Source organism: Arachis ipaensis, chromosome B10 (assembly GCF_000816755.2).
Source record: "Arachis ipaensis cultivar K30076 chromosome B10, Araip1.1, whole genome shotgun sequence".
Lineage (NCBI taxonomy): Eukaryota > Viridiplantae > Streptophyta > Magnoliopsida > Fabales > Fabaceae > Arachis > Arachis ipaensis.
In genome coordinates this window covers 98,204,393-98,215,879 of record NC_029794.2, presented here as the reverse complement: position 1 = coordinate 98,215,879, position 11,487 = coordinate 98,204,393, and the positions used below count along the sequence as shown (strand labels likewise).

Genomic DNA, 11,487 nt, shown 5'->3' with positions numbered 1-11,487 from the left:
ATTGAGATCTCCATTGCAACGCGCGAGACAGAGAAGAAGACAGTGAAAGAGACACAGCAATCGATTCAACCATGGGTGGACCGCAGTACGATTTTCTGTCGAACCCATTGGGTGCGGTCAGATCCACCTTCGAGAAAGCCATGGCCTCCGTTTCCGACCCCTCCTCCTTCAACAGCGGCGATTGGGGCGCCATGGACCTCTTCACCAACTTCCTCTTCGACCAGTCTCACCACTTTCAGGTAATATCTTCGTCCACTTCCCTTGAACCCAAAATCCAAAACGCTATTATGTAAAATGTAGTAACAATAATTCTGGCGTCGATCTTGGGCTGAGTTTCGTGTTTGTGCTCTTAGGTTCCAGTTCTTACTCCTGCCTCTATGAGATGGATAAAACCCAATACTCTAGTTCGTTTTCGTGGGATGATACAGGACATGCTTGGAAATGAATTTTATGTTGGCGCTTACAAGGTTTTTCATCTTTTTAGTTTCTTATTTTTTTAGCTTATATGTTCGAATTGTGAGGATTAACTCGCCTAAATTTGACAAAAATCCAATCTTGCTTTTACTATGGAAGGATGGAGCCGTGTGGAGGACCAACAAGTTCATGGATGTTTCTCAATTCCCCATTGGTCCCTCCGCAGATACGCGAATTTGGGAACGTCGTCTACTTTACTGTGTTCCGGTGAGGTGTCCTCACTCTATATCTCATGTTGAATGTTTGTCTTGTGAGCAATGGCTTCCTTAAAGGTTAGCTTCTTTAATGATTAACGGTTTTGTTTTTCCTTCTATTTGGATATAATTCTTAGGTTCCTGGATTGAATTCATGGGCTCAAATTTCATCTGAAGCAGTTACTGATCAATGTATGGGTTGGACATCCGAGCAAAGAGAAAAGCGCCCAAGAGCAGAAGCCGAGTGTTCTGATATGACCGTATGTGTATTGATGTTTTTATTATCTCATTGTTTCTGCTTTGTTTCCTATTGATGTCTTGCTCTGCACTAGAGTATCAAGTGATTGGCACAAAGACCTTTCTATACATTTGTGTTTATCATTTTTCTTAGTGATCAGTGTTGTTTATTTACAGGTCTCATCTGAAGAGGATCAAGGTTCTCCTAGTACTAAAAAGATGGTACGACAAGCTTGTTCGAATTCAGCTATCTCTGTTATGAATATAATATTATAATTTGACCGAAAAGAAGCATATATGAATGAAGTATATATTACACTCTGCTTATTATGGTTTGTTCAAAAATTTCTTGATTTTTGTTGTATGCATTCAGTTTCAATTAATAGAAACCAGGATTTTTGTGATCTAAGCTAGTCTTGTCACGTAGATTTGGATATACAGTTACATGTCAAGTCAACGGAGCAATAGATTATAAGTTACACTGAACTACTGACAGATATGTTGAGTTAAAATTGATTTGTCTCGTGTAATGTAATAGGTAATATTAGGTTCAATCATAAAATTTCTGTTGTCATTCTTTTGAAAACTGGTCTTACTGTTTCTTTAACAGAGAGAAGGTGAACAACCTTCCCTTGCTTCTCAATCTCGAGAGTCTGAGATTGCTAGCTCTAGTTTTAGTCTGGCGCCGGTTCCTGAAGGGAATTCACTTCATTGTCTCGTGAAGGTAAGATTTTGTCTCAGAAGATCTTATGAGGTATATTTTGTTGGCATGGGTTTAATTTTGTTGCTTTTGACCCACTGGAATCATAGAAAATTCTAGTTCCTCACTTTCCTCTTTATCATGCCAGGTATATGATTCTCCGGAGTCTGAATTGAAGCTGAATGAAATTTTCGAATTTGTGGGTATACTTGCATCTGATCCAGAGATTCAAGAAGACAATGTAGATAATGATTTATCAAATGAATTTTGTGAGGATCCTTTACGCCATTTCCCACCTAATAAGGTAAGCATTGTAGTGCTGATTTGATGAAAATTTTATATACATTGAAGCATTATATCTTTCCACGAAGGCTACTTGATCATGGAGCAAGCAATATATCAGTTTGGTTGTTATGTAACTATTCTATCTCAAGTAAGCACTTGGTTTTGAACATATTCGTTTTGATTATTCCCTCTGCCACAGGTAGTACCACGCTTTCATTGTTTTGTTCACAGAAAACTTGCAGCTCAGGACTTTCTTCAGAATAACCCTATTATAGAGGTAACTTTTTTACAATATCCTTGCTATTTCATCTGTATGAATGAATGGCTTTTTGTGATTAGCATAATGTATTGGGATCCTTAGCCTCTTAACTTGCTCCATTAATTGAAAACTCCTTGCTGAACAAATCATGTGCTTGATCTCGCAGCCTAAGTTGGACATGGTCAAAGGGATTAGGGAAGCTTTGCTTAGACATCTCACAGCTGTTCTTGGAAATGATGATGTGGCTGCTCATTTCATGTTGCTACATCTCCTATCCAAGGTACACGATTCTATGATAATTTCTCAGACATTTCATGAAAATGTAAATTTTCTGTTTGTTGTTATTGTTTCACGTGTTTCTCTTTTCTTGTCTTATAGCACTTAATTATATTCTCCCACGTTACTTTCTTGAGAATATTTGTATGATGTGTTGTTTTTGGCCAGGTGCATAGTAGAGTAGATTCTCTTGCCGTGGGCAAGCTTTCACTAAACTTGACCTGTTTTAGCAAAGAAATTGTATCTATATTTGGAAACCAATTAAACGTTGTTGTCAAGAACCTCATGCCTTTCACACATTGCATACCCCTCACAGTGGAATACTTGAACACTGCTTCACTAGCGCCAAAAAAGAATTATGATATCAACAGGTGATCACATTTTAATATTTTAGTAGTTGTTCTAAGCTAGGATTTCTTATTAATGGATACAGGTATACAACATAGATATTTACTTTTAAGTTCTAATTCACCAGACTGGAAACTGGAGCCTTGCAACTAGCTGAAGGTTCACATTTGATTGTTGACGAGACCAAGTTAGAAGCTGGAACCCTTAACTCTTTGGGTGTAGAGAATGCAAGGTTGCTGAATAATTTAGTGGAGTGGCAAAAGGTACTTTATTTGCTCATCTTGGTGTTCTCTCTTACTACATGATCATGGATACTATTATTGCAATGGATATGCTCTTTTGAGATAAATATATCTGCACTCTGCAACTGCTAGGAACCGCTATACACTGATTTAAGGATAAACTTGATCATTTTTAACAACACAAGTTGAAAGTAAAGATGCTGACATACACTCGGTATTTGTTTCAGGTGGAGTATGATTTCAAGTATTATAAAATGGATATGACAACTGATGTACAGCTGTTAGTTTTGTCTGAGGGGAAATCAAATATCTTGCCAGCTGATGTAATTGTACCTTTCCGGCCCTCTGCAGCCAATTGCTCTGAAGCTGTGACTGCAGAAGCTTTAGAAGCTTGGAGGTGGTACTTGGCTACTGTTAGACAACTGCCACACTCCATTGAATCAGAAATGCAGCAGGTATGAGCCACTTTGACTACTAGGTTTTATTAGTAAGGGCCCTTTTGGGTTTAACTCGAGCTGTTAGCCTTACACTTTGTACGAACCTAGCTAGCTAGCAAGTAACAAATTTGCAAATTGCGCATACGTGGAATCTGTCTCTTAGAGTTCTTGATGTAGGTATTCCTCTTTACTTGAGATTTCTTCAGGTGGTAGAAAATGATTTAGTTGCAGCAAGACAAGCAGACCGGAGCTTGAATGCCCAAGATTTAAGCAGGTTAGTGAATGTGTGTTGTTAACCTATTTGATCAGTTGTTTATTGCACTACTCCTTAGTCCTTAAGTCTTTACACCTCACGTCCTCACCTCCCTTGTTCTCCAACAGATGGTTAACAATGAGCCGTCTCATGTCATTGAGCTTCGGGGAGACTAGCCTGTCCCTCGAACACTGGCAAATGGTCAAGGAACTGGACAGACTGCGGAAAGAGAGGCTAAAGTGAGTTGTCGAGTGTAGATGTCTTGATTTCAGCCAGAGATTCAGGGATCGAAATGGATGCAGTTAGTGGTCTTGAATCTTGATTCCCAGAATTGTCTTCTGGTTACCTACTACATAATTTAACTCATGGATGTGAATTATAATTGAAAGAATCAAACAGTGAGTTCCATAAGTTGTGCATTGCAGTAAAAGCAATACAAGGCCATTTCATGGTAATAGTAATAACATGTGACAATGTGAGCATTCCATCAAGCCTAGGTTTGTGTACCCCGACACAAGAAACTATCATGAAAATTCATAATTAACTTGTTATTGTCAAATGGGAATAGATCCGTAGGATGAGGAACTATCATCATTAAGGCCTTAGACGGTGTGCAGCGGAGCCGTCGCATGTGGTGTGGGAAACTACGCCTAGTAAACTTTGTTTTATTAATAACCTTTTCTGTTTTCTCACTTGTTTTAGTTAGTATATTATCTTACTAAAACTTGGGTAAATGACATAAAGAAATGAAATGGCATTCAATATTACATGATGATTCTAAAAGTAATAACTTTACATGCATATCTGAATTTGACCATGAAATTATATAAATCGAAGCAAATTAATTCGATTTACCCTTCTATATAAATTGAATTTAATCAATTCGATTTAGCATTTTTTAATATAAATCGAATTTAATTCGATTTAGTCTTCCAATATATAAACCAAACTTAATGAATTCTGTTTGCCAGCATTAGGCATTGCATGGTGTAAATCGAAGCAAGAATGGTGTAAATTAAAGCAACTACATTCGATTTAATGCATCTGGTATAACATGATTAATTGAAACATTGATTCCATATATATATATATATATGGGACAATGCTATAAATCGAGTTAAATTAATTCGATTTAAATTGAGATAAATTAATTTAATTTACAATTATACTTAATATATAAATAGAAACTAAATGTGAAATCCTTATCATAGTGGAATTCATAATGGCTAGTAATGATAATTTTTTAGTTATGCATTATAGAAGATCGAATAAGAAAAAAAACGCGAGAGCAAATAAAATTTATTAATAAGAATCTGTTGAGTGTTTTTATCAAACTTTTTACGAGTTTTGTTGAATTTCAGAATACTATAATCCAAAAGTTGGGATTGCATGGCATGAAACGAATAGAGAAGTTATTCTATAGAATTCTAATTTCTGTTGTATGTGATTGTGTGAAGTATAATTCCTTCGAGATAGACAGAGACGAAGATTTGCAAGTTCTATTTCACTGCCGTCCTCAATTTTCCGAGGTGAGGATCCATGAGTTATTGGCCAAATATGAAGATGTGGTCTGTAGTTTAGGAGGACTGAACCGGAATCCTCATGCCAATCTTGGACATCAAGAAGACTAAGACTCCGTCAGTGATGCTGAAAGGACAACAATTCATAAGGCCCATTGGGCTAAAGCAGGACAACAAGAAGCCCAATAAAGCTTTTCAAATTCAATGGGAGGCATAATTTTTATTAATTTTCGAATTTTTAGTCATTTAATTTTAATTTGTTTTGCTGTTAGAGTTTGTTGGAAGATTTGATTTACTTCTGATTTGCATAGTAGTATTTTTAGGGATTTAAATTCAAATCAAATCTGATATAATCTAATAAGATCAAATCTGATTTAAATTAGTTATCATATCTTTAAGATTTTAAAATTTAAATCAAATCTGGTCTAATTCAATAAGATCAAATCTGATTTAAATTAGTTATCTTATCTTTTAGCTAGTTTGTTAGGGGTCTATTTAAACACCTTTGGTGAGACAATTTACACAACTTTGATGAGTAAAATTTCTTTAGTGCTTTATGCACGTTTTTTTAGTGTGATTAAGTGAGGTGAATGATTTGCTTCGCTTGTTGCATAGAGAAGATTGAGTGATTCAATTTTCATCCCTCTTATCTAGGTTGACAAGGACAAGTTCTTTGAAGGCTTAGTAGGGAAAACTCTTCCGGTGACCTAGGTTGCTAAGAACAAGTTTCCTAGAGGTTTAGAAAAAATCCCATTTATCTATCCTTTTATGTTTCTGTTGCGTCTTTTCTTTGTCTCTTTTTTATCCCTCTATCCTTCGTTCTAATTTTTTCTTATCATCTAGTATGAGTTACAAGCCGTACGTAAATTCTTATTATTTACACGTTCCATGGGTCTTGTTTAGTTTCTTAATTTTTTTCTCTTTAATTTTTGCAAATTCACCTTAGAGTCCAAAAACAAAAAACAAAAAAAAAAGAGTCGTAAAAAAAATGGTTGCGTATTACGATAGTGATGATGAAGGAATCTCATATGCGAAAAAGGGTTCTCGGTTGCAAATCTCTGTAGGGAGGAATGATCCTGAAGCTTATTTTGGATGGGAAAGGAAGGTAGAGTTGATTTTTACAAATTGCATCCTTTCTTTTCGTCATCTTAGAGTTAAAGGGCAGAATGGTAATTGTTCCGAGGGTTACTTGAAACTGTAGGTCGATTTCGGACGAGATCTTCTGTGCTGGTTGGCGGTGACGTGTTCGGCTGGTGAGTGGCGGCCGGAGCTGTTGTGTCCGACTTGTTGGACAGGCTGTGCTGCTGATCCTTCACCACCGGAGGGTGGGGGGCACCTGCATGGGACTCCGATGCTTAAGTTAGCAAGGTTATTGAACAAGTTTTTTGTAGAATCAGAGTATGAGTTATACCTGGGTGCTCCAGTGTATTTATAATGGTGTATAGTGACCTGATAAGATAAGTTAGTTAACTTTATCTTATCTTTAGGTGGGGTCATCTTATCTTCAAGGGAACTGCCCTTATCTCTATAGGCTTTGGGCCGCCTTTGGATTGGGGTCGTATTCCTCTATTTGGGCCCTTTATTGGGCTTTCCTGGCAATTTAGCCGAGCTCTTTGAGAAGAGGTCGGATAGTCTGATCTGAAGAGGTCGGTCGCCTTGTCGCTAAACATCTCGGGTCGGATAGCTTGACCCAGGGTATGAACAGTGCCCCTGCTCGAGCTCGGTCTTTCTTTTTGAGGTCGAGTCTTAGTTTTAGGACTTCGATCCTTCTCTGGTGAAGCCGAACTCGAGCATTTTGTCGACTTCATTTTTGTAGAGATCTCCTTTTTTGAATACGGAACATTTTCTTTTGCTTCTTTTAAAAGCGCGCGCTTTTGCATTAGCGCTCTTAGCCTTGGGAATATGCGAGGGTTTAATACCCTCATTAATTGGTTTTTAATTGCTCCGTTTCTCTTAGCCTCTCTGTTTTGAATTTCACACTCAGAAAAATGGTTTCTCTTTTCCGTAACTTCCCTTTTCTTTCTCTCTTTCTGTTTTCGCCTGAAAGCTTGCAGTTTTCGCGTTCCTCCCTGCGACGTTTGTTTAGCGATTATCAGTGCTTTCCCTGCTGTGAAAGGGTGACTCCAGATTCCATCTTCCATTTTCAACTTCTTTGAGGCTTTCTTCTTTTTCAGGTTGGTTCTACTTTTCAGTCTCTCTTTTTTACTTCCTTCGTCGCTTTGCATTCAGTTTTTGGTAAAGTTTTGATTTTGCTTGAATGCATGTTGGAAAGCTTGAATCTTTTTACGTTGTTATGGTTGGTTTTTGCTGTGAAGTGTGTTGTTACTGAAGCTTTTATGAACCTGTTTGCCTTCCCAAAAAGATTGCTCCTTTGATGACTTTCGCCATGTTGGTAATTTTGCTGGTGAATCTTTGTAGAAAGTAATGATTTTTCTAGTTGCTTGTTGCTTGTTTGGGGGGATTTATTTTTCTGAAAAAGGTGGCATCTTTGATGACTTCTTCTTCTTGATATGGATGACTTTATTTGATTTTGTAGCTCGTGGTTTTCTTCTCAGAGTGTCGTTTTTTTCCTTTTTGTTGAAAAAAGGGTTATTATCTTCCTGTTAGGACGTGTAGAGGTGTAGGCTTGTAGGTTTTCTTGAGTCCTTGTTCCATAACTGCCTCCAAAAGATTCCCCTGGATCTTTAGCGTGGGTCCTGGGGTTTTCCTTTTTCTTGTTTGTTTGCTTTAAGTCATGCTCTGCTATGAGTTATTTTTGGCTTTTTCCCGAGATGTTTTGGTTAGTAATTTGTTTTTTCTTTTTTGCTGTAGGACTAGTTGACCTCATGTCTTCTCGAAAAAATATTGTTGAGACCTCCTCCCAAGTCCCTGAGGGCAAGGCTGATTGAGTGGATTCTATGGTTCTTCTGTGTGTTTCATTGGTTGACTCCGAGTTTTGTCAGCAGCTTAGGCAGTTTCATATGATTTGTAGTAATGGTAGTGATGAAAAGAACTATGAGCTTGTATCTCCAAATTCTGAGGAAAGGGTTTATTTTTCTACCCGAATTGCTGGAGAGCACCCCTTTTTCTATGCATACGACTTCTTTTTTAGTCAAATAAATATTACTCTTCCTTTTACCCCTTTTGAGACCAACCTATTGTGGTCTTGTAATATAGCTCCATCCCAACTTCACTCCAATTCCTGGGGTTTTATAAAAATCTTTCAGTTGCTATGTCATGAATTAGGTATCCCTGCTTCACAATCCCTCTTCTTTTATCTATTTGTTTTGACAAAGCTTGGGGTGGTTAAGAAGAAGGCTGCTTAGGTTTCTTTTCAAGCTTTCCAGGGGAAAAAGGTTTTCTCCATGTTTGATGAATCCTTTTTTCTAGATGAGAATGATGAGCCCGCCTTTCCTTTGGAATGGAAAAAGAATGTAATGGTATCTAAATATTCGTGGGAGATGTTAGATGAGGCTGAGCAAGCCTTTGTGACTGTGCTGGAGGAAAACTGGGGGCAGCCTCCCCATCTTGACACAAAGAAATTCTTAGCAAACCCCTCTCTCCTCCGAGCTGAGCTAGGTAGTGGTCATTTTCTCTTTTGGTTTTGCTTATTTTTGTTGAGTTTATTCCTTATAAGATCTTTTCTGATTCATAACTTGGTTTCTCGCTGTGATGTTTGTTTGCAGAGATGATTAAAAATAATGAATCCATGAAGGCCTTTAAAAGGGCAAGGAAGGCTACTGCAGCTCAAAACATTTCGACCAAGGTGGCCGGGGAGGGGTCGTCTCAGGTTCAGTCGAAGCCGGTCGTACTGAGCTCACCGGGGGCGAGGAAGGTAATCCCTACTCCCCAGGTTCGTTTGGTTGATCCTCCGCAAGCTTCTGTTGCTACTTCTGGCACTCCTCCAAACAAAAAACAAAAGACAACTGAGCCTTTTAATCTTGACGCCCCCGACATTGACGCGGTTGAGTTTGTTGATCAGCAGATCGGTCCTTATGGTACCATTCCTACTGACGATGTCTCTCTCCTTCGTCATTTGGACTATATTACCCGAAGCAGCATCAAGATGGCACATGTGGGAGCTGCCTTGTACCGAACTGCCCAAGATCTTCCTCTTCATGCTACCAAATCCTTTATGGAGGAGGCTAAGCAGGAGTTTGACCGGATGAAGGGTTTGAAAGAGGAGCTCCAAGTGAAAGTGACTAAGTTGGAAAAGGAGTTGGAGGGCGAAAGGGCTAGTTTTGTTGCATTGGCGGCTTCTGTGAGGTTGGCTGAAGACACGGCATTGAGGCATAAGGATAGCTATGTCACTTCCTACAGGGAGGTTATGCGTCTCAGGGAGGAGTTGGAGTCTGCCCGAGCTGATTATGCTGAGCTCCAGGGTCACCTTGTAGGCAGCATAAATGCTGCTTATGAGAACCTGAAGGAGCAGGTTCGAGTTCTTACTCCCGAGCTTGACCTTACTCTCTTCAGCCTGGACAATGTTGTAAAGGATGGCAAGATGTCCCTGACGACCTTGATGTCGATGATGTTAAGCCTCCTCCTGTGCCTGCCGTCAAGACTTCTGTTGTGCCGACTTCTTCAGCTCCTTCATCTGAGGTTGGTCATCCTGAATCGGAACCTGACTGCCAGATCTTAAATAGGGATGACGGGACAGTGGATGCAGTGCCTCTTCAGACTCGCCCTCCTTTACCCCGTGCTGATGCTGCCGAGAAGCCTTCGGATCTTAAATGAAATTTCTTAAATATTTGTGTAAATAGCCCGGCTTGTGGGCTTTTGAACTCTTTATTTTGTAAATGGTAGTTGCCGGCCCTTGACACTTTCTTAGTTTCTTGTTTAGCAACTTAATTTTGAAAAACAAAATGGTTCCCAAGCTTCTGGAGCTAGTTTTGGTAGCCTCTTGAGCTTGTTATTATTATAACTTTATGTTTTTCATATCATGTCTGTTTTCATCTGTCTTGGTACCCTTTTTTAGGTTTTTTGGTAGTATTGGAGCCTTTTTACTCGACCTCTTTCGATTGCTGATGAGCGGATATTTTATACGCTTTTTGGGGATAATTTCATATAGTTTAGAGTATGTTTTAGTTAGTTTTTAGTCTATTTCTAGTAGTTTTTAGGAAAAATTCATATTTCTGGACTTTACTATGAGTTGTGTGTTTTTCTATAATTTCAGGTATTTTTCTGGCTGAAATTGAAGGAGCTGAGCAAAAATCTGATTCAGGCTGAAAAAGGACTGCTAATGCTGTTGGATTCTGACCTCCCTGCACTCAAATTGGATTTTCTGGAGCTACAGAACTCGAATTGGCATGCTTCCAATTGCATTGGAAAGTAGACATCCAGGGCTTTCCAGCAATATATAATAGTCTATGCTTTACACAAGTATAGATGACGTAAACCCGCGTTCAACGCCAGTTCTCTGCCCAATTCTGGCGTCCAGCGCCAGAAAAGGATCAAAAACTGGAGTTGAATGCCCAAACTGGCATAAAAACTGGCGTTCAACTCCACAAATGGCCTCTGCACGTGACTCACTCAAATCTCAGCCCCAGCACACACCAAGTGGGCCCCCGAAGTGGACCTCTGCATCATCCATCATAGTCCACTCATATTTTGTAACCCTAGGCTACTAGTTTAGTATTTAAACAACTTTTAGAGACTTATTTTGTATCTCATGACATTTCAGATCTAAACTTTGTATTCTCTGACGGCATGATAAGGTCCCATAACTCATTTGGCTAGAGCGTTAATCTGTGTTCTTGGTAATTGGGTTAGAATCTTTCATACTCTTTTCAAAACCTTCTTTTTCAAAAAATATTTTTTCTATTAAATCTTGTGCCAAACTTTAAGTTTGGTATTTTCTTGTTGATTTCCCTTTGATTTTCGAAAATTTTGGTTTGGTTTTCTAAAAATTTTAAGTTTGGTGTTCTTCCTTCATGTTCTTGTGTTCTTGTGAGTCTTCAAAGTGTTCTTGAGTTTTCCTTGTGTCTTGATCTTAAAATTTTTAAGTTTGGTGTTCCTTGGTGTTTTCCCTCCAAATTTTTCGAAAACAAGGAGCATTAGATCTAAAAATTTTAAATCTTGTACTATCTTATTGTTTTTCTCTCTCCTCACTAAATTCAAAAAAATATCTTTTCAAAATATCTCTTCTAACTTCCTAACTTCTTATCTTTTCAAAATTTGTTTCAACTAACCAACTAACTTTTTGTTTGTTTCTTAACTTTTTCAAAACTACCTAACTAACTCTCTCTCTCTAATTTTCGAAAATATCTTCCCTCTTTTTCAAAAA

At 38.3% G+C, this 11,487-nt stretch overlaps 1 protein-coding gene across 1 annotated transcript; it reads left to right on the top strand.

Moving 5' to 3' along the window:
• Positions 7–4,258, top strand: LOC107623987 (mini-chromosome maintenance complex-binding protein). Its single transcript, XM_016326405.1, has 14 exons — positions 7–239; positions 354–467; positions 574–681; positions 806–928; positions 1,083–1,127; positions 1,516–1,629; positions 1,754–1,909; positions 2,090–2,167; positions 2,316–2,429; positions 2,594–2,796; positions 2,901–3,036; positions 3,243–3,470; positions 3,659–3,726; positions 3,834–4,258. The coding sequence occupies exons 1-14, from the start codon at positions 72–74 to the stop codon at positions 3,946–3,948; spliced, it is 1,770 nt and encodes a 589-aa protein (XP_016181891.1). The 5' UTR covers positions 7–71; the 3' UTR covers positions 3,949–4,258.